The sequence below is a fragment of the Moschus berezovskii genome, chromosome 20 (genome assembly GCF_049115385.1).
Source record: "Moschus berezovskii isolate FMDL1 chromosome 20, NW_MosBer_1.0, whole genome shotgun sequence".
NCBI lineage: Eukaryota > Metazoa > Chordata > Mammalia > Artiodactyla > Moschidae > Moschus > Moschus berezovskii.
In genome coordinates, this window is record NC_142479.1 from 73907615 (window position 1) to 73935473 (window position 27859).

Below are 27859 nucleotides of genomic sequence, written 5' to 3' on the forward strand. Positions count from 1 at the left end.
AAGCACCGTCAGCTTTACAGCTGTTTCAGGAACACATCTCCCCAAGTAGACTGTCCTGCGGAAGAGTTGATTTTCTCAGATACTTCTGTTTGTTAGTTCCGCGTGGAGATGGAGGTTCTAATCGGGCTCCAGGGGAGGGGGAGAGCTTCCTGCAGGTGTGAGGATGTGCGGCTCCTGGCGGCTGCAAGGTTGCATCCTCTGAGAACCTTGTAGACCTGTGTCGGGACCTGTCATCAGGTTTTTTATTTAAATAATAACATTCTATATATGCCATGTGTCCTTCCACCTTTTAATAGCACACTTGGGGCAGAGTCACGGCAGTGAGACTCAGCTTTGCATAATAATCACTCTCTGATTCGACCGTTTGTCATCCATTTATGAGCCATGTGTCAGGCTCTCTGCCAGGCCTCCGGGAATGTTGAGATGAGGAAGATGTAGAGCTTATCATGGGATGTGTGGAAGACAAGGAAGAGAATGACAGAGAAGTGTCTCTACGCACAGAGGCCCTTGGGGCGGCCCCTCGCCCCCTCCCAGGAAGCTGCGGGTGGCTTCCCAGAGGGACTGGGAGGGCCGGTGGAAGAGGCCGCCGCATGCGGCAGTGATCAGCACGGTTGTGCAGGGCTTGACCCCGCCCTGGGTGTCAGGGAGTCCAGGGTGCTCGGCCTCTAGGGGAATTCCTTTCTGTGTTCATGGGACCTTTTAGCATGCACAGGTCTTAGGAGTCATGGAGCAAGAGCTCTGAGAGAAATGCTTCTTTCTCAAACAGGACCGTTTAAGGTCCAGGTGGCTCATTTTTTTACAAGGACAGAACATCAGTCTCCTCCCCTGAACTCCAGGGGTGACCCCGAGGTTCACAGTGACCCTCGACTTTTTTGTGGATGCCGGGGGAGGGGGGCGGCCCATCCGTCTCCTGGAAGCTCTGTGCGGGAACTTTCCACAGTGGCCAGAAGGCCTGTGGGGTGGGACTGCCCGTCTGGGGCTGCCAGCAGGGAGGAGCAGCACCCAGCTGCTTGCTGAAAGGAAAAGGCATTAGTTGGAGGTCGTTTCTGTTAAATAAAATCTTGGCTGTGGGATTAAGTGCAGCTCAGGAGCACAGGAGTGGGCAGAGCGCATGTGGCTGGTCCTGGTTTGGGCTGGGGAGGGCGGGCTCAGGGAGCTGCTTGCTCAGGTGCGTCCAGATTGACCCTCGTCAGTGAGCGATTAATACCTCTGATCACCCCGTTACCGCATTTCCATCAGATCCCTCCACTTCTAAGTAACTTTCAACATTTGCGATTAATAAAGCATCTGGGTGTTGTGTTTGGAGACCAGCAGCCTTTCACTGATGGTTTCAGCATCGAGGACGAACTTAATCAGTGTTCATGTTGGTGGAGAGGATGCTGAAGTGCTCTCAGTGAGTCTCAGTCCTGGAAGGACCCACCTCGGGCTCAGCCGGCACGTGACGTCCAGGCGCCCCTCTGTGACGGCAGGCGGGAACGGCCTCGAAGCTGAAAACATCCAGGGCCTGCGTGTCCCGGAAGATGCCCGCACGTTGCCCAGTTCAGACGTGTGTGCTTCCAGGTGACGGCCAGTGTCTCCAGTGGATTCCTTTACTCTGTGTTCTTCCCCGACTGGACATTCCCACGTCCCGGGTGCCCCATGCCTGTGTGACCCCGTCAGCAGCTGGTACCTCCCCTCCCCAGACGTAGCCCTTCCACCCCTGACACTCAGAGTTCTCATTGAGGAGAAGAGCTGTGTGCCCTTCCCCAGGGGCAGGCTGGTTCCATCCGCCCACCTCTGCTGTGCTGTTCACGGGCTGTTCCAGGTGGCTCAGTCGTAAAGAGCCCGCGTGCCAATGCAGGGGACTCTAGAGACGTGGGTTCGATCCCTGGACCAGGAAGATCCGCTGGAGGAGGAGACGGCAACACACTCCAGTTTTCTTTTCCGGGAAGCCCCATGGACAGAGGGGGCTGGTGGGCTGCAGTCCACAGGGTCACAAAGAGTTCCGGGACTGAGTGCACACAGGTGCGGGCGGCTCAGCCCGCCCCATCAGGAGCATCGCTCGCACCCGGCGCGGTTGCCTCTGAAGCCCCGCCGAGCGTTTTATGCTCTGCCTGAGATGGGCTGCTTTCTCCTCAGGCCCTTGACACCATCTGTCGCGTGGTTGTGTGTTTATTAATGCTTACGTGCTCATCTCCCCTGGCCAGACCATTAGCCCTTTGAGGTCAGAGATGGCGTCTTATCTCCTGTCCCCAGTGCCTTGAATCTGTGCCTGAGATGTGTTGAGAAAATGATGATGATGATGGAAGGGTCCAGTGGGCACGGCATTGAGAAACACAACTCTGCTTTCTCGGGCTGTGCTGGGTCTCTGCTGTGGTGCACAGGCTTCTCTGGTGATGGCCTTAGCTGCCCTGCGGCCCGAGAGAGCTTAGTTCCCCAACCACAGCCCCTGCACCGGAAGGCGGCTTCTTTACCCCTGAACCAGCGGGGAGTCCCAGAGAGGACGTGGCGTTACACTGTGCTCCTGCATCCCAGATCTAAGCGAGTCTGCCCGTCTTAGCCTTCCGTCTGAACCACATGGAAGGGATCCTGTTTTAGCCTATTTCAGACAGCCACGTGACTTCTGGGATCCTTCAGAGAAACTTATGTCCACCAAGAAGAGGTCACGTCTTCTCCAAGAGATGCATCGTTGCTTACAGCCTGACTGTGGTCCTCGTCCTGGCCTCCCACGGTGGCAGAGCTAACCGTCCGGTGTCCACCAGCTGGCGGGTGCTTCCTATGGACGGTCACCCCTGCAGGGCTGGCTCTCTGGGCAGTGACTCAGACCCAGCTTTACACGCTGAGCACTTATGTGGGCAGCACCACGGCCAGGCTGGGGCAAGCGTCGCCAGCGTCATTTCCTTCAGGCACTGTTTGCCTCTGTCGTAAACACCCCAGTCTCCAAGCTCAGAGTGACACGGTGTCTTCTGCTCGAGATAACCGCCAGGCCTTTTACAGGATTCTTTGTAGGAGCCTCAGCCCTCTTCCCACTTTGACTTCAGTGACTCCTGCCACAAAGAAGCATTTTAAAGATGGGCTTTGAATGCCTGCATCCCCAGGAAGAGGAGAAACAAGTTATTTGTGGGGCCTCTTTCAGGACCACCCCTGTAGCGTCCAGGGGCATTGACGTTGACTGAGCCGGTCACGCTTGTGCGGGATTGTAATTGTGTCTAATTATAGATTGTCATTTAAGCACAAGATTAATTGCCATGAAATTATTGCGAGCAACTTGATCATCTTCTAGAAAGTAAATGCCTTAGCCAAGTGAGGAGTCTCTTAGAGGCTTGAAAGTGATGCCGTTTTAATCACTTCCACTGAAACGTTCTTTTAAGTCTTTGATGGGCAGAGATGTTAGGAGGATCAGTACGGGAGAGGAATGTCCCTTCCGGTTCTGCACCAGAAGGTTGGGAAACTTCAGTACCCCGTGCTGAGGAGTCATTTGGCTCCCCTCTGGAAATGTCCCCAAATGTGGAGACTTCTCTCTTGATTCAGTGAATCTTCATGAGTGGGTGGTAAGAGTGCTCCACCAAGAAGCTCGAAGAGGCAGCTCCTGTCTCTGGTCCAACACTGGCCCATCCTGACGAGCCCACGTCTCCCCACGTGTTCTGACGGGCTCCAGGCATCAGCATCGAAGTGGGGCCGAGAAACCTGAGTATTCAGCTCAACTTCCAGGCACCTCCCTCCACTGGCAAAGAACGCAGATTTCCTGAGAAGGCCGAGATTTGGCTCCGGGGGTTGTCCTAAAACGTCCCTGTAGAATAGCACAGGGCAGGGCCACCTGTGGGAAGCTCCCTCCCAAAGCGCCCAGGGACCCGCCTTCCCGAGAAGAACAGTGCTTGTATCTGCCACCCACCCTCCTGGGTAATTAGTGCAGGGTTTGTGGTTAATTAAAGACAGTCAGGGTCCCTTTTAAAATCAAAGCAGGCATTCTTTCCCCAGATTAATGAAGCGAGAACAGATGCAAGGCACACTTCCTATAAAGTTTTTGAGGCGGGTTGCTGAACGTGGGGAAAGTCATAGAAAGGAAGTGTGGCTTCGCCAGCTTAGACCCGCTGGGCCGGGGGTGTCATGGAAGGAAACACAGGCTTTGCTGAACAGCCAGGGTGGGGTGGCAGTGGGGGTTCTTGGGGGTCTCTTGTTCTGGGAAACTCCTCGCTCACTGGCAACTCTTCCCCTTGAGGAAGTCTCTCTGCAGCTGGGCATCCACGGCTGGGACTAGGGCTGCAGGACACGGGCATCTTTTTGGCTGTCCATCGCATCTCATGGGCGGCCTGGGCAACCACTCGCAGAAGAGCCGAGTGTGTAGGCCTCAGGCCAGAAGCCCAGAGGGAGCATGTGCTGGTGGGTTCCCCTCAGCCCTGTGCAGCCTCATGACCTCCTACTCACACGCCGCCACCCCGCCCAACCCCAGACGCCCTTTCAGCCCCCACCCCGAGAGACAGGGACCCTCGGTGATGCTCAGAACCTCAAGCTCCTGAAGGATGCCAGTTTATTTTTGAAAAAAGAAAAATTCCTCAGCATACATCAAACAAATAACACTCCATTAAGAAAGGATACAGGAACTTATGTTTCTAGGGTCATAAAAGTGATCTGATGCAAAGAGCTGACTCACTGGTAAAGACCCTGATGCTGGGAAAGATTGAGGGCAGGAGGAGAAGGGGGCGACAGAGAATGGGATGGTTGGATGGTGTCATGGACTCAATGGACACGAGTTTGAGCAAACTCCGGGAGCTAGTGAAGGACTGGGAAGCCTGGTGTGCTGCAGTCCACGGGGTTGCAAAGTATTTGACCTGACTTAGTGGCTGAACAACAGCAAGAACAATTTCAGCCAAGTCTGAACAGCAGATGCCTTCAAGGGACGTCTTGTTTGCAGCGGTGGACTTTCCCACCAACAGAAGTGCTTGGGTCAAAGAGGAGAGGAGGGCCCCCCATCCCTCCCATGGCCCGGGCAGAGGCTCCGAGGAGCAGAGTTTGAAAGGCACGGACATGGTCCAGCCCTTTTATGTTATGTTTATAAAAACCAAGGCTTAGAGAGGGAGCGGGACTGTTCGGTGGGGTTTTGAGTTGTGAAGGTCAAAACTCAATTCCAACCCGCTCTTAGAAAGGAGAGGTTCCCCCTGAGAACTTGGGTCTCTTGCGTACCTCATGGGCAAGGGCGCCCTGGAGCCCCGGGGATGCTGGAGGCAGGGGCAAGCTCCACTCACCCGTCCTTCTCAGGTTTTGCCTTTTTCACGGCAAGCTAGGCTGCCTCCACTCTCCGGGAAGCACGGCCCTGCGTCTGCCTCTGACAGCTCCATCTCTCCTGCGGCATCGGGCGTGAATCCACAGGGCCCAGGGAAGGCTGTGTTGGCTCATGTTGGGTTAAGCACCCGCTCTGCACCATGGACCCTGGATAAGCTGCCGGGAAGGGCTTATCTGAGGGCAGTTGATGTGTGCGGGAACGGGGGTGATGCTGAGCAAACAGAGCAGGAGGTAGCGCCACACTTTATCCGCCAGGGTCGTGCAGAAAGGTGGTCGGGGGTGGGATGGGAGAGAGAATAGGGTCTTCGGCTTTGAGGGCTTTTCCTCTGACCACGTTGCCCGTGTGTGGAATTGCTGAAGAGCAGAGGCGATGTCTAGGCTTCGGTGTGAACCTTGTTCATGACTCACAAGTCCCTTTGGAACAAATGAACGTATTCCCAGCCTGGCGAGTCTCCAGGGACAGGCAAGGATAAAGAAAATGTTTGGACTCAGCCGTGTCTGTCCAACCCTGGCACCCAGCACATTAATCAACCCTTTTATTCAGAAGCCGTAGAGCAGCGCTCCGGGCTGTGTGTCTGCGGTCCTGATGGACAGGAGATTCTGTGACACTGGTACCCTCTGAACTGGCCCCCTTAGGAGCCCAGGAAGCATGGAGACCTGTGCTTGGGGCTGGAGACCCGGACGAAGCCCCCTCGCCCGCACTGTGGGCTGCTTGGCAGCATGGTCTGCAGGCCGAGTGGCTCTCTAGGTCCTGGCAGCTCTGCCCCTCTCACCCCCGCAGCTTTGCTTTCATGAAGAGTTCCAGCTGCGAGAGCGAACAGCTGGGGACATGCTAACAATGCTTCCGAGTCTTAGCTTCTCTCCGAGAAACACCAAGCTACCTGGCTTCCCTCCAGCCGGGGAAAGAAAAACAAGGTACATTTTCCCTACGTGTCAGCCCATCAGGCTCCCCCCATGGCCAGGAAAACGATGTGTCTCCCGGTTGGTGTGTAAGCCGTGGCGACTTCCCTTGGATGGCAGGTGCTCTCGCCTGGTCCTCCCTGAGCCCTTAGACCTCAGATGCCCACCTCCCAAGTCCTGTGGGGGCAGACCCTTCCCACCTGTGGTCTCTGCACTGAGGGCGCTGCCTTTCTGGCTGCCCACCTGTTTAACCTCCGCCTACCTGACTGCTGTGCCGAGATGGTGGTGGTGGAGGTGCCATGGCTCAGCGGTGTGTGAAGAGCTTGGTTATTTCGCTGGATTAAAAGTTTTTCATCCAAGATCCTTGGCCCCTAGCCTTGCCTTTGTTTCGGAATTAATTTAGCCTCAAGTAGGCTCGATGCTGGAGAAGGCAATGGCAACCCACTCCAGTGCTCTTGCCTGGAAAATCCCATGGACAGAGAAGTCTAGTAGGCTGCAGTTCATGGGGTCACTTAGAGTCGGACACGACTGAGCAACTTCACTTTCACTTTTCACTTTCATGCATTGGAGAAGGAAATGGCAACCCACTCCAGTGTTCTTGCCTGGAGAATCCTGGTGGGCTGCCGTCTGTGGGGTCTCACGGAGTTGGACACGACTGAAGTGACTTAGCAGCAGCAGCAGGCTAGATGCATGCGGTCGCCTTGGGAAGTTCTAAAGTGTTGACAGATGGGCTCAGTTGGAGAAAGATCCCAAAGGTAGTGAGAGCATCGGGGTTTGTTTTTTAAACTGTGGTGGAGGTGACCAGAGACTCTGCTGGGTGAAAAGCTCACAGCCCTGACCTGGGGCGTCTAGCTAATGTTTCTCTTTGGCTTCATGTTCTCAGGTTAAAGACCGGGGTGGTGGCACCGATGGAAGGGCCTCGGGGAGACGGCTCGTTCCTAAGCCTTTGTCTCCCAAGGCTCTTGTGTTCCAGAAGCAAACACTGACCTGAGCCCCCCAGTAGCCCCTGGGGGACATGTCCCTGAGAGCATCATTTTGAGACCATTTCTGGGGACCAGGCGTGTGTGGGAGCATCGCTGATCCCTCCAGTGATGGGGCCACCCTGTGGACGGCAGGGCCCTCTCCTGCTGGCAGGTGCAGGACCATTGCTGGCCAAGCAGGTGTCACGGGAGATGCTCAGCGTCGAATTCCTGATGGGGGAGCCCTGCAAAGGCCTCCTGAACGCGGGGCTGCCCCGGACAAGCCGGCAAGAGCAAATCCTGCTCAGAGCCTCGGGTAAAGGTGATGGAGAGGAGGCTGGTTTCACTGGGCCTGGTCTCTCGGGGGTTCGGCTGCTTCAGGGTGAAAAGAGAGAGAAGAGCAGTAGACACGTCCGTCTCTGCCACACTGATGTGGGTGCTTACGGTTTTATTAGCAGCTGCCTGGGAGCCAGGCCCGACTTAGTTTAATTTAATCTCCTCGGTTATTTTCAGCTCAGCTCAGTCTATTTTCAGCCCAGATGGAGGGGAAGTCATCAGATGGAGGGGGTGGCTGGGGAAGGGGTGGGGGGCTGCCTTCCGTGCCCCCCAACCCAGTGACTCGAGCTTGACCCCTCCTTTCGAGGAGACGGGTCCCCAGACCAAGTTCTGGCTCTCATTGGGTTCCTCTCTGGGCCATCACCTTGTTGCTCTGAGTAACCATGAACACTACGGATAAGACGGGACGGAAATTTACCCGGTGAGCAGGAACAGGGCGGCTGAGGAGCAATCGCCTCAGTCAGGACACTGTGCACTGGAGCCCAGGGCTGTATCACAGCGTGGGGGAAATTCAACAGTTTAAGTGCAGGCTGGGGCTCCTCTGGCGGCCCAGTGGTTACGACTCTGGGCTCCCAATGGGCACAGGTTCAATCCCTGGTCAGGGAACTAGATGCCACATGGCAAAAAAAAAAAAAAAATAGTACAGGCTTGTTGCAAGAATTAGCAGAGTCGAATATGACAAGAGAAATGACCTCTGATCAACAGAGCAGAAACCACGTGACTGGATGGAGAAAAGGTGGCTCATTTCAGAATGTTGTCTAAACATTTGGAAGAAAAAAATAGGGAAAACTCACACTGTACACCAAAATAAATTTCCAACGGATTTAAAAGTTAAATATACTGAAAAAAAAGGATAATTGAAGAAAACTTAAGTGAATATTTGGCTAATCTCAGGAAAGGCAAGGATTTTCTGAATGTAAAAGAAATGGAAGAAATAAAAAAGGAAATGCTTGACAGACTTAGCTGTATAAAGACTTGAGCTGCTGTGTTGCTGGAAGCATGGGGAGTGAAATCTAAATGAAGTTTGCAGCATACGAGACAAAGGGCCTTTGTCTCTCCTTCACATCTAAAGAGCTCTTGTGACCTGGTAGGAAAGTGCTTTACCAGCCTATGGGGAACTTGGACAAGGATGAAATCAAAGAAAAAGAAACACTAACATAGCAGGGGGAAAATAGTTAAGCCTCAAAAATAATCAAGGAAGCCACAATTACAAGGTTATTTTTAAGTTTTATCCCCACACCCTTCATAAAACTTTGATATGACTTCTGGGGGAGTAATTTGGCAACGCACATCAGAGTCGTGAACGATTTTACCCCCTCCGGTCCACTTCTAATAATAATGTGTATCCTGAGGGAAAACAGAATTTCAGATGGATGTTGACACTTGAAGATGTTCCATTGCCATTTGATTTACACAAAGGGGAAGAATTTTAATCTACATAGATGGCCTGAAATAGGGAATTGATAAAATAGATTATGAGATAGCTAGAAAATGGGATGCCAGCCTTTTAAAATGTTTTCAAAACATACCTTGTTGTGTCATAGAGGCGGGTTCCTAAACTGAGTTCTTAGGGAATTCCCTGGCGGTCCCGTGGTTAGGACTCCATGCTTTCACTGCCGAGGGCCCAGGTTCAATCCCTGGTCAGGGAACTAAGATCCTGGAAGCCGTGTGGTGTGGCCAAAAAAAATTTAAAAACCAAAACAAACAAAAGACCTCCCTGTTCCTAGACATGAACTCTATAAAAACAAATGTTTCGGTGTAGACAAATGCAGAGCAAAGAGCCTGGTGGTTAGAGCAATTCTCTTACAGCAGAAGCTTAGGTGGTTTTCCTTTTCTTCTTAATACTTTTATGTATTTTGGTATTTGAATGATGAGTATATGCATTCCTCTCATAATAAGAAAAAGAAGTCATTCTTAAGAGCTTCTTGTTGTTTATACAGAATCATTTGGGCTCCCATAACCTGGAAAATATTATTTCTCAGACAACCAGATTCCATTTCCTCTTGCAACTTTAAGGTCATAGAACTTTAATAGAAATTGTTATTTTCCACTAACTGGAAGAGAAAAGGTAGTGAAATATTTATGATTCTTGTCCGAGGACCCAAAGTTGCCTTTTCCCACCTCAGACCAAATTCTTGTAAGTTCTCTTTCATTAGTTTATGGGATTTTGGTGGTAGAGTTGCTGGCTCAGGTTTTTTTCTGGTCTGTGAATGGCACTGCATTTCCTGGGACAGAAGTTACATTCTTATCATCAAAGTATGGGCCTCGCCAGTGAGACAGAGCGTTACGTGAATCGGTCCTGGATCTGGAGTGGGGCTGGGAGGGCTGAGCAGCTGGACCTCCCTGTTGCTTATCCTCCTCGCCTTCGTCTTTGGCCGTAAAGGAGGCAAAGATGGTGAAGTGTCACATTCTTAACGTGCGCATGTGACTCCGTGGCTTCAGTCGTGTCCAGCTCTTTGCAACCCCGTGGACTGCAGCCACCAGGACCCTCTGTCCACAGGATTCTGAGGCAAGAATACTGGAGTGGGTTGCCCTTTCCTCCTCCAGGAGATTTTTCCAACCCAGAGATCAAACCCAGGTCTCCTGCGGCTCCTGCGTTACAGGCGGGTTCTTCTACCACTGAGCCCCAGGATATGGAGGAGATAAATCCAGCATTCTGGAGGTTTCAGTACAGACGGTGTCAGCAGACAACATGCGTAATCAGATCAGATGGAGCAGAGAAACAGCACCAGGGGCCCAGGCTCTCCTCAGAGTCCTAGTCCATCGTTAGTCAAAAATCACTCCTTGTGGCCAGTGCCACCTTGCATTTTATTCCCGAAATCCAGAGAAGTTCTGTATGGGACTTCCCTTCCCCAAGTGAGAGGGGTCCTTTCCAGCTTGTTTCCCCTGAAAGCTGGGGCCACGTGGTATCCTTTAAACCTCTGTGGGCTCTGTGACCCTTCCTTCCAAGCAGTTAGCGTTTTCTAAAACATACCGCCTGCTTTGGACCTACTTTATTCTCCACCGAGAAGGGCTGTGAGGCTTTACTTGTCCGAGAGTCCCTCCGAATGGACGCTTTATGAACTGCAGCTGGAGACGCGGTGCTCACCAGCTCTACAGTCAGCTGTAGCTTCTCAGCCCAGAGAATCTCCAGGTGTCTCGCAGGTCTGGACCAGGTGCGGGGAGATGCCCCACCAGGTGGGGCCTGGAGCTGCCCTTGCTCTCAAGTTGCCCCAAATCTCTAGACTTGAAGCTCCAGTGGGCCGGGCAAGTGGGAAGGGGAGGTTGGAGATGATTGGTCTGGTGCCAAGGTCCAGGCTGCAGCCCCAGGAGGGCTGGGGAAGGGGCAGTTCCCTGCTGGCCAAGGACAGGGCAGGGTGAACCCAGATAGGTGGAAGTGTGTGGAGGCTTGGGGGTCAGGATGCAGCTCCCGAGCTTGTGTCACGAGCTGCACTTGGCAGCAGGGGTTCAGAGTCATCAGCATCAGAGTGGGGGCTCCCTAATCGGGGCTGAGCGTCGGGGGCCGGGCTAGTACCGAGCGCGGTGTGTCGGGTGTGGTTAACTGACATGCTCACTAATCAGCCCATCGGGGCCAGGCCGCGTCCCTGGGCGCCTGTGGAACTTAGCGTGGAGTGTCCCCACAACCGAGACAGAACATTTCAGTAACAGAGCACACAGGCCGTTGCCCTCATTTCTAGGTTGGGCGCCTCCAAGACACGACGTCACTCAAGCCTCAGAAATGCTGTCTGCTCTGAGGTCACAGTGATGTGGCTTAGCGTCTCCTCGGTCACCTGCTGGTGACCGGGGCTGGTCCTCGGCTCCCCTCCACTCTGGCTCCATCGCTCCTTCCACCAGATTGAGCCTGACCACATGCTCATGGAGAACTGGGGGCCTGGTGGGCAGCCCTCCCCTCAAAGGCCTCCTGTCTAGGAGCTGCCCTGGCCAGTCCTCATTGCCCATTGCGGGCGCCACCCTAGACCCCTGCCCACCCGCAGGGGGATGCTCCATCCTGCGTAGACGCTGGTCCTGAAGGGCGTGGAGAAAGGAGGGTCCCTCCATCCTTGAGGGCCGGGCGCTGAAGGCACACAGCCTGTGGCCCGCAGGCACCCAAAAGTTGTCATAGAAACCGTAGGCCTGTGCTCCAGGAACTCGTGGCTTAAAGAGGAGGAATACTCTGCTCAGAGCGCCCTCAGGGGCCGTGTCGCCCGGCAGTGTGGACACCTGTCGGCTCTGGGAGGGCACCCAGGCGCTTTGCCCTCTGTGCCTGGCCCTGGTGCCAGTCGAGGCCGCCCGGGCCCTGCCTACCAGGTGACCTTCTGAGCCACCTGCCGGCCTGGGGCCTGGCTGGTTCTGACCCTTCCCGGGCCTGAGCTCGTCCGTCCACCCGTCCTGCGACCCCCACACTGGCCAGGGCTCATCTCTCTGATGGCTAGAGAGGCTTGACTCAGAACCCTCCCTGGGCACCCCACCCACTGCTAGACAGCTTGGCTGTCCCCGCAGTATCTTGTACCAGGGACGCTGGGTGAACCCTCCAGTTCCAGAAGCAACCTGTGTCCCCCACCGGCTGCGTTTGCGGGAGTCCTGGCTCCTGGAGCAGAACCCCACCCCCCAGGACGCAGCTCCTCTTCTCATGGCATCATCAGAGGAGCTAAAGGCGCGGCGGGGACAGGCCTTGGGGACATGGCGTCCTCCCGGCCCATGTGGGGAGGCCTATTTGGGGCAGTGAGGGCCAAGCCCCAGGAGCTCTGAGTGTCGTCTTGTCTGACTCAAGGGTCTTGACCGACGTGCTGAAGGGAAGAATCCGGAGGAGGGTGGACATTCCGGGTTAACACCAGGTGGACCCTCGGTCCCGTCACAGGCGTCCTGATGAGAGAGGTGAGGTGGGGGCTCTGACACACAGTAGAGGCAGCCTGGGGGCTGAGCAGAGGCCGCAGCGACGTGGCTGCCAGCCCCGTGAGGCTGCGAGACGCAGGGGCAGGTTCTTTCCTGGAGCCTCCTGCGAGAACGTGGTCCTGCCAGCACCTTGAGTTTTTTTTTCAATTTTAGTTTTATTTTTTTTAACACCAGAACCATTCTGTATTGGGGTTTAGCCGATTAACAGTGTGATAGCTTCAGATGCACAGTGGAGGAATTCAGCCATCCATATACGTGTGTCCATTCTCCCGCAGACTCCCCTCCCATCCAGGCTGGCACACAGCATTGAGCAGAGTTCCCTCTGCTGTACAACAGGTTTTCCAACACCTTGATTTTATCCCAGTGATTCTGACATTGGCCTCCAGACCTGTGGGACTAAATCTCTGTTATTTTAAGCCACTGAGTTTGTAGTCACGTGTCCCAGCAGCCACGGGAAGCTGATCCTGCTGGACCCACAGGACGAGGATGCCTGCATCCTGATGGTAGGAGCAGGGAAAGCTGGAGGTCACCCCTGCCCTCCTCCAAGGCAGGACATTCTTCCCCGCACCCCACCCACTGTGGGGGGCGAGGTGGGGGGCGGGGGTTGGAGGAGACTTCCTCGCCACCGGACCTCAACATCTTATGGACCAAACCTCCCCTCTTACTCCATTCACTGTGTTTCTCCAGCATGAGACTAGTGGATGCTTACTGAGCTGAAAAAAATGAAAATACAGCCCGCCCACCCCCCCACCAGGCTCTTGTGGTGCACACAAGGGATATTTCAGGCGTTATCAAGAGGGGAACCGAACACCATTTGGATGCGCGTCATGCTATTTTGTCGAATGTCGTTTACCCTTGTTCCAGGATTTGTTTTTGTGATCTTAAAAAAATCTCTGCCTTTGAGCACAGTTTCCCAGCTCACGGTACACCCGCGGCAGCTGTCTCTTCTGTGTTTTCCTGGTGCCATTTGTCCTAGAAGTAGCGTCACACACAAAGCCTCGCTCCTGCCCGTGCGTGGGCACAGCACCCGTGGCCTCCTGGACCAGGAGCACCGGATGCTCTCAGACCTGAGTCTTGGTGACGTGTCATCTCACGGGGTCCAGGTATCAGCCTGTCGTTTCTTAGGCTGATGTCAGCCAGTCCCTGAGGCCCTGCCGTAGAGATCACTTGGCAACCACAACACCCCAACCACTGAATGATTTTAGAATCGCACCCCCAAGAAAGAAGGCTGAGTGCTGAAGAATTGATGCTTTTGAACTGTGGTGCTGGAGAAGACTCTTAAGAGTCCCTTGGACCGCAAGGAGAGCCAACCAGTCCATCCTAAAGGAGATCAGTCCTGGGTGTTCATTGGAAGGACTGATGCTGAAGCTGAAACTCCAATACTTTGGCCACCTGATGTGAAGAGCAGACTCATTGGAAAAGACCCTGATGCTGGGAAAGACTGAGGGCAGGAGGAGAAGGGGACGACAGAGGATGAGATGGCTGGATGGCATCACCGACTCGATGGACATGGGTTTGGGTGAACTCCGGGACTTGGTGATGGACAGGGAGGCCTGGCGTGCTGCGGTCCATGGGGTCACAAAGAGTCGGACACAACTGAGTGACTGAACTGAACTGGACTGACCACCGCACTCACATCTCTCTGTCGGGTGGAGTGAGCCCTTCGGCCCCTCCCATTCTCCACGGGAGAGCTTCGTTTTTAAGCCTGAATTTGTCATCTCTTGTGATACTCAGGTTTCTGTTTTAGGAGAGCAGACCTTCTGTGTTGTGCTTAGAAACCTGGGTCGTGCTTCTCCGGTGGTCAGGGCCCCTGGAACCTCCTGTCTCACTGAAGACCGTGGAGCTCGGCGGCAGGATGAGGCTGGGACTCTGTGTCCAGGGTGTCGTGCGTGCTCACGTCCTGCCGTCTTCTCTTCTCTGCTGCTTCCAAGCCACTAACAGCAGGAGGCACTGTGTCTGCATGACTCCATTTCCTTCTCCAGCTGTCCTGTGCTGCGGGAAATATGCCCCTGCTGGCTGATCTAGGGGAAGCAGCAGCAGCTCGTGAACTGCAGTTCCCAGTGCTTGGGGTTACAGGACAGAGGTCTGTCGGGGAAGCGGGTCACGGGGCGGCCGAGCTGGGCACCTGCTTCTGTCCTGTCCGCTCCCGGCTGCGTGAGGTTAGGTACTGTTTTATGGGAAATCCTCGCTGGAGGGAGTCAGTGGTGTATGAGGAACACACAGCCGGATGCTCTGTGGCTGGTCACCCTGGGCTGGCCCGCTGCCCCTCGGACACTGGAACAGGTCACCCTGGGTCATCCCGCCGTCCCTCGGACACTGGAACAGGTCACCCTGGGTCATCCCGCTGCCCATTTGGACACTGGAACAGGTCATCCTGGGTCATCCCACTGCCCCTTGGACACTAGAACAGGTCACCCTGGGCCAGCCTGCCGCCCCTCAGACACTGGAACAGGTCACCCTGGGTCATCCTGCTGTCCCTCAGACACTAGATCAGGTCACCCTGGGCCAGCCTGCCACCCCTTGGACATTGGAACAGGTCACCCTTGGTCATCCTGCTGTCCATCGGACACTAGAACAGGCCACCCTGGGTCATCCCACTGCCCCTCGGACACTAGAACAGGTCACCCTGGGCCAGCCCACTGCCCCTCGGACACTAGAACAGGTCACCCTGGGCCAGCCCACTGCCCCTTGGACACTGGAACAGGTCACCCTGGATCATCCCGCAGCCCCTCGGACACTAGAACACGTCACTAGAACATGGCCATACTGTCACCTTCCCGTGCTAAGGCTTCTGGGCAAGGCAAGGACGGTGCCAGCCCTTGGCAGGTCCCCAGGCACCCGAGCAGGGCTCGTCTCTGACCTCTGCCCTTAGGGCTCCACCCAGACACCCAGTGTCTTTAGCCCCTTTCACCTGCCCCCTCCCCCACTGCCCACCGCCAACACTGGCTCCCTTGGGTGAAATTCTTCTAAATTCCTCATCTGACAATCAAGCTAAGCTGACAGTCTGCACTGGTGGGCTGGAGCAGCAGATCTTGCCAGCTTCCCCACAGAACCACCCAAAGCCCCCCGCCTGCACCCAGTTCTGACTCCGTTGGTGAAGCCGAGGCTGCCATCCAGGGGCCGCTCTGTGAGAGTCACTGGGCTGAGAGTCTGGCCCTAGGGAGATGTGTCCCTGTGGCGTCTGGCTGACTGAGGCCCCAGAGCTTTCAGCCGTGTTGGGGAGAAGAGTGAGAAAGGCCCCCGGGCGCTAGTGGATGTGGCCGCGGTCCCTTCTTGTCAGACCGACAGTGATTGACAGGTGTTGGTGTCAGCCCTCCCGCGGCTCGAGCCTCCATTAGCTGCAGTGTGGAGCTGCCCCTCTGTGGGCGACTCAGCCTTGTCTCCACTTTAGTTTTTTTTTTTTTTTTCCACTTTAGTTTCCATTTGCTTCTCCATCTCAAATGGGCACTAGGGCCACCCAGGATCTTGGGAAAGGCTTCTGAGTCTTCCCTGAGTCAGCCCCCCTCCCATGCAGTTCTCATGCATGGCGGGTTAGAAGCCACCAGCCTCTACAAAGGAAAGAGACGACTTCTTGTAGGGGTTCCAGGGCCGCCGTGTGTGGGCTAGCCTGCTGGCTGCTCAGGCGGGAGGTGAACCAGCTCTCCCGGCTGGGGGTGGTGGTGAGGAGGGGGTTAGGATGCAGATTCTGCTTCCTCAGGTTTGGGTGGCAACCCCGGTGTCATGGATGCTACTGGACCAGGCCAGTGCTGAGTCTCCAGGCTTGAGCGCTGGGCCCCCCCGGGCCCACTGCCTGTGCTGGGCAATGGCAGCGGGCAGCTTCTCTCGTGATGGTCGGAGGTTCCTCCCGCAGCTTCGACTCCGTCGTGACGTCTCTCGATCACTGGATCCTGAAGCAGGACACTCAGCAGTGTGGGTCTGTTCTCCTTTTGTAACCTGGGGTCTTTCTTCTCTCTTCTCAGTACGAGATGCGAAAAACCTAATCCCTATGGATCCAAATGGGCTTTCAGATCCTTATGTGAAGCTGAAGCTTATTCCTGACCCCAAGAACGAGAGCAAACAAAAAACCAAAACCATCCGCTCCACGCTGAACCCGCAGTGGAACGAGTCCTTTACGTTGTGAGTTGAACCCCCTCTTCCTGATGTATTTCCTCCTTCACATTATGAGCGGTGATGAGCTGGTCTTACTATAAACATCTTTAAACATCGATTCATCCCTAAGCTCTTCTCCCACGGCTGCTAGAGACGTAGCTGTGGTCACCCTTGGTTGGTGGATAGAAACTCAGTTTACCAAGACTTATACACGATACCCCAAGTTACCATTAGTAACTCCTGTAAAAAAAAATTCTCTCACATTTCAGATGTAAAATCAAGTTCTCTTGGTAGACTTCAGTTTTTTGGGGGGCGGTTAGAGGAGGCTGTAGGTAAGAGTTTAAACAATAGTTTTTAAAACATGGAATAAGTGAGTAACCGCCGAGCCGATGTTGCCACTGAAGTGGGAAGGTTATCTTTACATCTAAGCAGGGAAGACTTTCTGGGGAAGGCGACATTTAATGTGGGCCTGAAAGGAGTGGAAAGGTTTTGGAGACAGACATGGGAGGGGGGAAGAAGGGAGGAAAGGTTGGGGAGTGGAGGCCTGAGTAAGTCAGGAGCAAGAAAGCTCTGAGCACAGCTGAGCACAAGCAAGGGGCCCTCTCTGCGAATGGGAACGCAGGAAGCAGCTGTCTGTCACACCCAGACGTAGCTGTCTAGGGTACAGACCAGAGGCTGTCCGGCTTTGCTCTGGGAAGGGCTGGACAGTAAATGGTTTAGGCCTTATGGGTCATCCAGTCTCTGTTGCAGGTACTGGTCTAGATTCAGAGCTGCCATAGCCAAATGTGTCCAGACAAACGGCCATGACTGTTTCAATAAAACTTTATTTACACACACAAGCAGTGGGCCTGACTTGCCCATGGCTCATGGTTTGCTAACCCCTTGTCTAGAGCTTTGGTGACCGAGGGGCTGGCACTTTGTTGATGATGGAGAAGCACAGGAAGAGAATTAAATATACTATATTTTAACCTCAGGTTCAGATCTCGAGCATGTGGTATCGTCGCTTAAACCACAGTAAGATAACCCTGTATCTGTGTATGTGTTCTTTCACAGCAAATTAAAACCTTCTGATAAGGACCGGCGATTGTCTGTGGAGATCTGGGACTGGGATCGAACCACACGGAATGACTTCATGGGGTCCCTTTCCTTTGGGGTCTCGGAGCTGATGAAGATGCCTGCCAGCGGATGGTGAGGAAGGCAGAGTGGGTCTGTATGAGCCAGAAGTCAACTGTCTGAAGACATTAGTGCTTTCAGAGATTCAGGAGGCGAGCTGGCTTGTCCAGAGTGACCACTGCGTGTGAAGCTTCCTGGGTCCTGGCTCCCCAGTGAATATTTCCGAACCAGCTGGACTGGAGCCTGGGGGCGGGCGTGGTGTGGAGCCTGGTGGTGCCAGCACGGTCTCACCCTGCTCTGCCCCATGTCTCTGAAGGTACAAGCTGCTGAACCAGGAGGAGGGTGAGTACTACAACGTGCCGATCCCTGAAGGCGACGAGGAGGGCAACGTGGAGCTCAGGCAGAAGTTTGAGGTGAGACCCGGGTGTGGGTGAACCACCTTTCTGTTCGGAAAGTTCCACTCCAGGAAGGGCCAGACTTCTGTGGTCACTGGGCTGGAAGGCAAAACTCATTTAAATGTTAATCTTTGTCCTTATCTAGAGGCATAAACGTTGCCTCGTCCCCTTGCTTTGCAGGCTGTTGACACTCTGGCTGCCGTCCTTAGAGAATGGCGACTGGAAACAGCCCTACAGAGAGGGGGCTGGTTTCTGCATAGGGCGTGGGTCTGGCATCAGCGGGCAGATGGGCAGGTCCTAGGCTTCTCCAGAATCCCAGGGACGGGGGAGCCTGGTAGGCTGCGTCTGTGGGGTCGCACAGAGTCGGACACGACTGAAGCGACTTAGCAGCAGCAGCAGTCTTCTCCAGGCAGCAGAGTCCTTGGGTGTGACTGTCGGGCCAGCGTCTTCCTCTTCTCTGCAGATCTCTGGGAAGGGGAGCTCTTCCCCGCCCCGGTGCGCCCCCGCCTTCTGCCCCAGTGGTGCCACCTCCTCCTCCTTCTTCACCCCTGCTTCTCTCGCCTCGCCTGACGTCTCAACTCTTAATGCAGTTTCTGCTCCAAGCACCTGCCTTATGCTCCAAGTCACAGCTTTCCATTTCTCGCCATTTCTCCAATCGCCTGTGTGTTGGTTGTTCAAAGGACCCATGTAGTAGCTGATTGTGTCTCTGCAGCAGGCTCACGGGGGCTTCCCTGGGGTCTCAGATGGTAAAGAATCCGTCTGCAGTGCAGGAGACAGGGGTTCGATCCCTGGGTCAGGAAGATTCCTGGAGGAGGGCATGGCAGCCCACTCCAGTATTCTTGCCTAGAGAATCCCGTGGACAGAGGAACCTGGCGGGCTACAGTCCGCAGGGTTGCAAAGAGTCAGACACAGTTGAGTGACCGAACACTCACACACATGCCTGACTCATTACCTCGTGAAGCTTCCCCTCCTCGGGCAATTCCCAAGCCCTAAAGGAATTCAGATGTGCCCACACACGCGGGCACAGACACCCTGCACAGTCAGTGCCCTCGGGTCCCTCTTCCTGCTGTTGTTTCTTCTCCCAAACATGTTCCGTCCTAAAGAAGCGTGCAGATCACACCTGCCAGTTAGAATGGGTTCTGAAGGATGTAAAACACAAAAATGTCCGCGGTGCTTTGTCACTAATGTTGTTCTGTTGCTAAGTCGTGTCCGACTCTCTGCAACCACATGGACTGCAGCACACCAGGCTCCTCTGTCCTTCACTGTCTCCAGGAGCTTGCTCAGATTCAGGTCCATCAAGTCGGTGATGCCATCCCACCATCTCATCCTCTGTCGTCCCCTTCTCCTCCCGCCCTCAATCTTTCCCAGCATCAGGTCCTTTTCCAGTGAGTCAGCTGTTCACATCAGGTGGCCAAAGTACTGGAGCTTCCTTCAGCTTCAGCATCAGTCCTTCCAGTAAACGTTCAGGGTTGATTTCCTACAGGATGGACTTGTTTGCTCTCCTTGCTGTCCATGTGACTCTTGCGTCTTCTCCAGCACCACAGCTCTAAAGCATCAATTCTTCTGGGTTCAGCCTTCTTTATGGCCCCACTGATCCCTGACTCTTGGTTAAGAGGCTGCTGACAGCAGACACTTGCGGGCAGGCCTGGGTGCCCTCAGGAGTGTGGAGGACCGGGCCTGGAGGGCGCTCTGCAGGCTTGTGGTAGAGGCCCACACACCACTTGCAGGATCACCCCAGAGGCTGCAGATGCCTGAGGATCACAGGCATGTCGGCTTTTATTCATCTTGGGGAGACATTTTGATTATCCTTGTAACTGATTAACAAAATGTGATCCAGTTATGATGAGAGTTAAGACGTTTAACTCACTGCACTTGAGACTCAGTTGCTAGGTTGTCTGTGGAAAGAAAGCAGGCATCCTTCTGTTTACTGCTGTTGAAATTAGATTTTCCAAAAGTTGCCATCGTCTTTGAAGAGTTTAGCTAATTCAGGATATTCTTCAGATGGGGAAAAAAATGGTTCATTGGAGACCCCCGACAAAGTGTGGCTGTGTGGGGATTTGATCAGGCCTGCCAGTGTTACCATGGAAACCTAAGTACTTTCAGATGACCTTTTAGACACAAAACAGAAAATCTGTGTGCCTCATTATGGACTCTGCTTTTTTCCCTCTAAATGGCTTCCTTAATTACTTTCTGAACTGTGTGATGTTAAGGGTGGGGTAAATCTATAAAATGCACATCAGTGAAAAGGGATTTTGTTTTCCTTTTTGTACGTCAGCTCTTAGAGGCAGAGCCTTAAATTGAAATGGGATGAGGTTCGGTGTTGGAAATCATTTTCTCACCTCTGTGTGAGCATCATCAACAGGGGTTAACACTGCTCCTCAGCAGAGCAGACTCCAAGGCAGACTCTGAAGGACGCTGCACAGAATTTCTAATATTCTGGGTGGGGGAGGGCATGCATTTATGTGACCATATGGCAGCATGGTTTCAGGAGTGCGCCATGGGCTACACCCATCTCAGAACGTGCCTGTGCTCTGTGGAACAGGCCCTCCCCTGTGTCTCAGGCTCGTCAACCCCCGCCCCCAACCTTACATCACCCGCCAGCCCTTTAAATTGCCCCGGCGTTCCCTGTGCTCCCTTGCTGGGCACACCTGTCCATGTGTCACCTCCACGTGCATCCAGAGAGGAACCTCGGGTCCTGCTCTGAAGGCTTTGGAATCTAAACTTCAGGCCCCACGAGGAATCCAGGTCTCCCGGTCACTTGCCCACATCCAGGGAGGGTGCCTGAGCTCGTGTCTGAAGAGGGAAGCTGTCAGGGCCAAGTCCGCTCTGCAGCCCAGGGTCTGCCTCCGCTTACACAACCAGGCGCCTCGAGCACTTGGGCGAACAAACCGACTCGTGCGATGAGTGTGGTCATGCCTGGAGATGGACCAGCTCCTTTCCTAGAAAGGGGGAATTCTGGAAATTTCCATCCAGTGAATGCTGCATCTCCTCAGTGCCAAGTACCACCTGTGGGGATAGAGGCTTCAGATGGGGGCTCCCCTGGTGGCCCAGTGGCTAAGAATCCACCTGCCAGTGGGGGTCCCGGGTTCAATCCTTGGTCCGGGAGGATCCCATGTGATATGGAGCAGCTAAGCCTGGGAGCCGCACCTCGACTGGAAGAGGTCAGTCTTCATTCCAATCCCAAAGAAAGGCAATGCCAAAGAATGCTCAAACTACCGCACAGTTGCACTCATCTCACACGCTAGTAAAGTCATGCTCAAAATTCTCCAAGCCAGGCTTCAGCAGTATGTAAACCGTGAACTCCCAGATGTTCAAGCAGGTTTTAGAAAAGGCAGAGGCACCAGAGATCAAATTGCCAGCATACGCTGGATCATGGAGAAAGCAAGAGAGTTTCAGAAAAACATCTATTTCTGCTTCATTGACTATGCCAAAGCCTTTGACTGTGTCGATCACAATAAACTGTGGAACATTCTGAAAGAGATGGGAATCCCAGACCACCTGACCTGCCTCTTGAGAAACCTGTATGCAGGTCAGGAAGCAACAGTTAGAACTGGACATGGAACAACAGACTGGTTCCAAATAGGAAAAGGTGTACGTCAAGGTTGTATATTGTCACCTTGCTTATTTAACTTCTATGCAGAGTACATCATGAGGAACGCTGGGCTGGACGAAGCACAAGCTGGAATCAAGATTGCTGGGAGAAATATCAATAACCTCAGATATGCAGATGACACTACCCTTATGGCAGAAAGTGAAGAGGAACTCAAAAGCCTCTTGATGAAAGTGAAAGAGGAGAGTGAAAAAGTTGGCTTGAAGATCAACATTCAGAAAACAAATATCATGGCATCTGGTCCCATCACTTCATGGGAAATAGATGGAAAAACAGTGGAAACAGTGTCAGACTTTATATTTTTGGGCTCCAAAATCACTGCAGATGCTGATTGCAGCCATGAAATTAAAAGACACTTGCTCCTTGGAAGGAAAGTTATGACCAACCTTGATAGTATATTAAAAAGCAGAGACATTACTTTGCCAACCAAGGTCCGTCTAGTCAAGGCAATGGTTTTTCCCGTGGTCATGTATGGATGTGAGAGTTGGACTGTGAAGAAAGCTGATCGCCGAAGAATCGATGCTTTTGAACTGTGGTGTTGGAGAAGACTCTTGAGAGTCCCTTATACTGCAAGGAGATCCAACCAGTCCATTCTAAGGGAGATCAATCCTGGATGTTCATTGGAGGGACTGATACTAAAGCTGAAACTGCAATACTTTGGCCACCTCATGCGACAAGTTGACTCACTGGAAAAGACTCTGATGCTGGGAAAGGTTGGAGGTGGGAGGAGAAGGGGACGACCGAGAATGAGATGGCTGGATGGCACACCGACTCTGTGGACATGAGTTTGAGTGTACTCCGGGAGTTGGTGATGGACAGGGAGGCCTGGCGTGCTGTGATTCATGGGGTCGCGGAGAGTCGGACACGACTGAGCGACTGAACTGAACTGAAGCCTGGGAGCCACACCTGCTGAGCCTGAGCCCTCAAGCCTGTGCTCTGCAGCAAGAGAAGCCTCCCCGCAGGAGAAGCCCACCCACAGCTGGGGAGCAGCCACCACTCGCCGGAACCAGAGAAAGTTCTCAAGCAAAGACCCAGAACAGACAAAAATAAATGAAATTTCTTTTTTAAAAAAGACAGACTTCAGACAGGACTCTGGCTCCTGATGACACCGCGAGCATGAACAGAGGTGGGAACCTGCCCTTGACTCCCCAGCATGCGGGTAACGTCCTGACCTCACGGGAGGCAAGCAGGCCCCCTCTCAGCCCCCACCCCGCAGCTGACCCAGCTGGGCAGGGCTGACCATGGCCATAGCACTGTTCTTTGTCTGGCCAGCCGTGGGGAGGCCAACCCGGCCTCACTGCTGAGGAGGCATGGCTCGCTCGGCCGGGACGGGGCCTCGGGGGCTGCAGGCCCAAGACGGGGCCCAGGAGCCTGCGGCCAGGAGCTTGGGGCTTGGCTTTGCTTCTGGTGATGGCTTTTGTTTCCACGGCTGAGGCCTCCTTTCCACTGAAGACCTGGGCCTCGGTTGTGCCCCTTCCCCGGGCGTCAGACCAGCAGATGCGGCTGCAGAGCCTCGGACCAGGAGCTCAGCGAGTTCAGCAGCTGGCGTGCCTTCAGCGGTCACTGAAAACCAGCTCCCTGACGTTTGGGCTCCTACACTGACCTTGTCCACCTTGAACAGGGGGTGCGCGTCCTCCCGATCCCCACCCCGATCCCGGCTGCAGTCCAGGCAGGTTCCCTCCGGACTCTGGAACTGGCTGAGTCACTGCATAAACCTTTCCTTTGATTTTTTGTTTGTTTGTTTTTTAAAGCAATTTGGGCTGTTTTGTTACATCCAAACTTGAAACAGCTTAGAGTTCTTTCTGGGTCCATTTTAGTCTAAGAATAACTGCCCAGTGACTGCATGGCAACTGTACAGAAGCTTCTCTGCTGGAGGATTTTCAACTCCTTTTCCAGGTGGAGGTGGGAGGTTCAGTTCAGTTCAGGTTAGTCGCTCAGTCGTGTCCGACTCTTTGCGACCCCATGGACCGCAGCACGCCAGGCCTCCCTGTCCATCACCAACTCCCAGAGTTCACCCAAACTCATGATCATCGAGTCGGTGGTGCCATCCAGCCATCTCATCACCTGTCGTCCCCTTCTCCTCCCGCCTTCAATCTTTCCCAGCATCAGGGTCTTTTCAAATGAGTCAGCTCTTCGCATCAGATGGCCAAAGTAGTGCAGTTTCAGCTTCAACATGTCTTTCCAATGAACACTCAGGATTGATTTCCTTTAGGATGGACTTGTTGGATCTCCTTGCAGTACAAGGGACTCTCAAGAGTCTTCTCCAGCACCACAGTTCAAAAGCATCAATTCTTCGGTGCTCAGCCTTCTTCACAGTCCAACTCTCACATCCATACATGACCACGGGAAAAACCATAGCCTTGACTAGACGGACCTTTGTTGGCAAAGTAATGTCTCTGCTTTTTAATATTCTGTCTGGGTTGGTCATAACTTTCCTTCCAAGGAGTAAGCGTCTTTTAATTTCATGGCTGCAGTCAGCATCCGCAGTGATTTTGGAGCCCAAAAAAATAAAGTTTGACACTGTTTCCACTCTTTCCCCATCTATTTGTCATGAAGTAGTGGGACCGGATCCCATGATCTTAGTTTTCTGAATGTTGAGCTTTAAGCCAACTTTTTCACTTTCCTCTTTCACTTTCATCAAGAGGCTCTTTAGTTCTTCTTCACTTTCTGCAATAAGGGTGGTGTCATCTGCATATCTGAGGTTATTGATATTTCTCCCAGCAATCTTGATTCCAGCTTGTGCTTCATCCAGCCCAGTGTTTCTCATGATGTACTCTGCATACAAGTTAAATAAGCAGGGTGACAATATACAGCCTTGACATACTCCTTTCCCTATTTGGAACCAATCTGTTGTTTCATGTCCAGTTCTAACTGTTGCTTCCTGACCTGCATATAGGTTTCTCAAGAGGCAGGTCAGGTGGTCTGATATTCCCATCTCTTTAAGAATTTTCCACAGTTTATTGTGATCGACACAGTCAAAGGCTTTGGCATAGTCAATGAAGCAGAAATAGATGTTTTTCTGGAACTCTCTTGCTTTTTCAATGGTCCAATGGATGTTGGCAATTTGATCTCTGGTTGCTCTTCGTTTTCTAAAACCTAGCTTGAAGAATTTTGAGCATTACTTTACTAGTGTGTGAGACGAGTGCAATTGTGTGGTAGTTTGAGCATTCTTTGGCATTGCCTTTCTTTGGGATTGGGATAAAAACTGACCTTTTCAAGTCCTGTGGCCACTGCTGAGTTTTCCAAATATGCTGGCATACTGGGTGCAGCACTTTCACAGCATCATCTTTTAGGATTTGAAATAGCTCAACTGGAATTCCATCACCTCCACTAGCTTTGTTCATAGTGATGCTTCCTACGGCCCACTTGACTTCACATTCCAGGGTGTCTAGCTCTAGGTGAGTGATCACAGTGTTGTGATTATCTGGGTCATGAAGATCTTTTTTGTATAGTTCTTCTGTGTGTTCTTGCCACTTCTTCTTAGTATCTTCTTTTTCTATTCGATCCATACCATTTCTGTCCTTTATTTTGCCCATCTTTGCATGAAATATTCCCTTGGAATCTGTAATCATCTTGAAGAGATCTCTAGTCTTTCCCATTCTGTTGTTTTCCTCTATTTCTTTGCATTGATCACTGAGGAAGGCTTTCTTATCTCTCCTTGCTATTCTTTGGAACTCTGCATTCAAATGGTTATGTCTTTCCTTTTCTCCTTTGCTTTTCGCTTCTCTTCTTTTCACAGCTATTTGTAAGGCCTCCTCAGACAGCCATTTTGCTTTTTTGCATTTCTTTTCCATGGGGATGGTCTTGGTTCCTGTCTCCTGTTCAATATCATGAACCTCCGTCCATAGTTCATCAGGCACTCTATCAGATCTAGTCCCTTAAATCTATTTCTCACTTCCACTGTATAATCATAAGGGATTTGATTTAGGTCATACCTGAATGGTCTAGTGGTTTTCCCCACTTTCTTCAATTTAAGTCTGAATTTGGCAATAAGGATTTCATGATCTGAGCCACAGTCAGCTCCTGGTCTTATTTTTGCTAACTCTATGGAGCTTCTCCATCTTTGGCTGCAAAGAATATAATCAATCTGATTTTGACCATCTGGTGATGTCCATGTGTAGAGTCTTCTCTTGTGTTGTTGGAAGAGGGTGTTTGCTATGACCAGTACGTTCTCTTGGCAAAACTCTATTAGCCTTTGCCCTGCTTCATTCCGTGCTCCAAGGCCAAATTTGCCTGTTACTCCAGGTGTTTCTTGACTTCCTACTTTTGCATTCCAGTCCCCTATAATGAAAAGGACATCTTTTTTCAGTGTTAGTTCTAGAAGGTCTTGTAGGTCTTCATAGAACCGTTCAACTTCAGCTTCTTCAGCATTACTGGTTGGGGCATAGGCTTGGATTACCGTGATATTGAATGGTCTGCCTTGGAAACGAACAGAGAGGTAGGACCCTCCTAAAGCCATGCCATGTTCGTCTCAATGAGTCTCAGCCAATATGGAGACCTCGGTGCCTCGAGGACTCAAGCAGAGATGTGCTGCTCCATCAGGAAGGTGCAGGAGACAGACTCAGGCTTACACTTCCTCCACGGTTATTCCAACACCAGGATCTCAGGAAGGACAGTTTTGTTTCTCTTGTTCCCTTCAACCTGGATGTGGATTAAGATCTCTGGTCTAAAATAGAGGGGATTGGAAGAAAATGGCCTGTTTTGAGAATGACTATAAGGAGATATGTAATTACAGATGTGCAGGGCCATAATTATAAGATGTAGTAGACAACAGTCGGTCCAGACCTGTCAACGTGATGTGACAGCCACATGCTGCCCAGTATCCTGTCTTAGTGGCCAAAGCCTTCTGAACACAAAGCACCATCCTTTCGTCTCTGCTCAGGAACAGGGCTGTTGTGACCCTTGCAGGCTGTGGACTTCCGGCGCAGAGAAGCAGCCCCCTCACATTTTCTCCCAGCAGCTGACTGCCCCCCGCCACCACCCCATGTTAACTTGAAGAATTAATCCCATGGCTGCCTGCATAGATTCTCTGTTAAGATGGTCTCACTTGTTTTGCTCACACTAGTACTTGAAAAAGTCAACTTATCCAATCATGATGGATTATTTTAGGGAGAAGTTCAAGGTGAACAGAAGTACTGGTTAGCTGGCATTCGGTCAGCCGGAACTCGGCTAATCAGCTGCTTAACAGGTTTGTTTTTTGCCAGTAACCTTGGGCTCTTTAAGATACTGAGGAGCCTTCTGAATCATCAAGAAGTACATTTTGTTACACACAGTTTTGGTGGTAAGTGGCTTTGATTTTATTTTCTTTTATGAATAGCAGCTATCTGTGTATAAAGCGACTGTTAACTGGCTATTAGGGCTTTCCAGGTGGCTCAGTGGTAAAGAATCTGCCTGCCAATGCAGGAGACGCAGGAGACCCAAGTTCGATCCCTGGATGGGGAAGATCCCCTGGTGGAGGAAATGGAACCCACTCTAGTGTTCTTGCCTGGAGAATCCCATGGGCAGAGGAGCCTGGCGGGCTACAGTCCATGGGGTCACACAGAGTCGGACATAAGTTAGCAACTAAACAGCAACTGGCTATTCCTACGCAGACACTTGGTTAACCAGGGCTCCTCCATCCCGGCACCCACCCTGTGGGTCGGCAGAAGGCAGAAGGAACCGTGAATATCTGAGTGTCATGGAGCTGTTGCCATGAGCCATGTGCGGCCACACAGATGCCAGAGGAGGAAGAGAAAGGGTCTTAGCCCCTGGTTAGAAACAGTTCGTCAGGGGAAGGGCTGGTTCCTGGGCCTGCAGCCGGGAGCCCTGAGCACTGCCCCCATCCCCCGCCGGCCCCGTCTGTGCCCGTGAGCCCATCCCTGTCCCCCCTGGCCCCATCTGTGACCCCCGTCCCTCCCGTCCCCTCCCCTCACCGTCTGTGCCCGTGACCCCCTCCCCGTCCCCCCTCACCCCGTCTGTGACCCCCATCCCTCCCGTTTCCCCCCCCCCGGCCCCACCCGTGGCCCCACGCTGTGCCCCCGCCTGGTCTGTGCCCGTGACCCCCCCATCCCCGTCCCCCCTGGCCACATCTGTGACCCCCATCCCTCCCGTTTCCCCCCCCCCGGCCCCACCCGTGGCCCCACGCTGTGCCCCCGCCTGGTCTGTGCCCGTGACCCCCCCATCCCCGTCCCCCCTGGCCCCATCTGTGACCCCCATCCCTCCCGTTTCCCCCCCCCCGGCCCCACCCGTGGCCCCACGCTGTGCCCCCGCCTGGTCTGTGCCCGTGACCCCCCCATCCCCGTCCCCCCTGGCCCCATCTGTGACCCCCATCCCTCCCGTTTCCCCCC

The 27859-nt window shown here is 53.2% G+C and overlaps 1 protein-coding gene across 2 annotated transcripts in view; it reads left to right on the top strand.

Moving 5' to 3' along the window:
* PRKCA (protein kinase C alpha) overlaps positions 1-27859 on the top strand; it is a 316402-nt gene that overhangs the window by 234920 nt on the left and 53623 nt on the right. For both annotated transcript variants that reach the window (XM_055408778.2, XM_055408779.2), the window contains exons 6-8: positions 16286-16442; positions 17469-17603; positions 17845-17941. In XM_055408778.2, coding sequence (XP_055264753.1) covers positions 16286-16442; positions 17469-17603; positions 17845-17941 — 389 coding nt within the window. The remainder of the gene's footprint in view (positions 1-16285; positions 16443-17468; positions 17604-17844; positions 17942-27859) is intronic.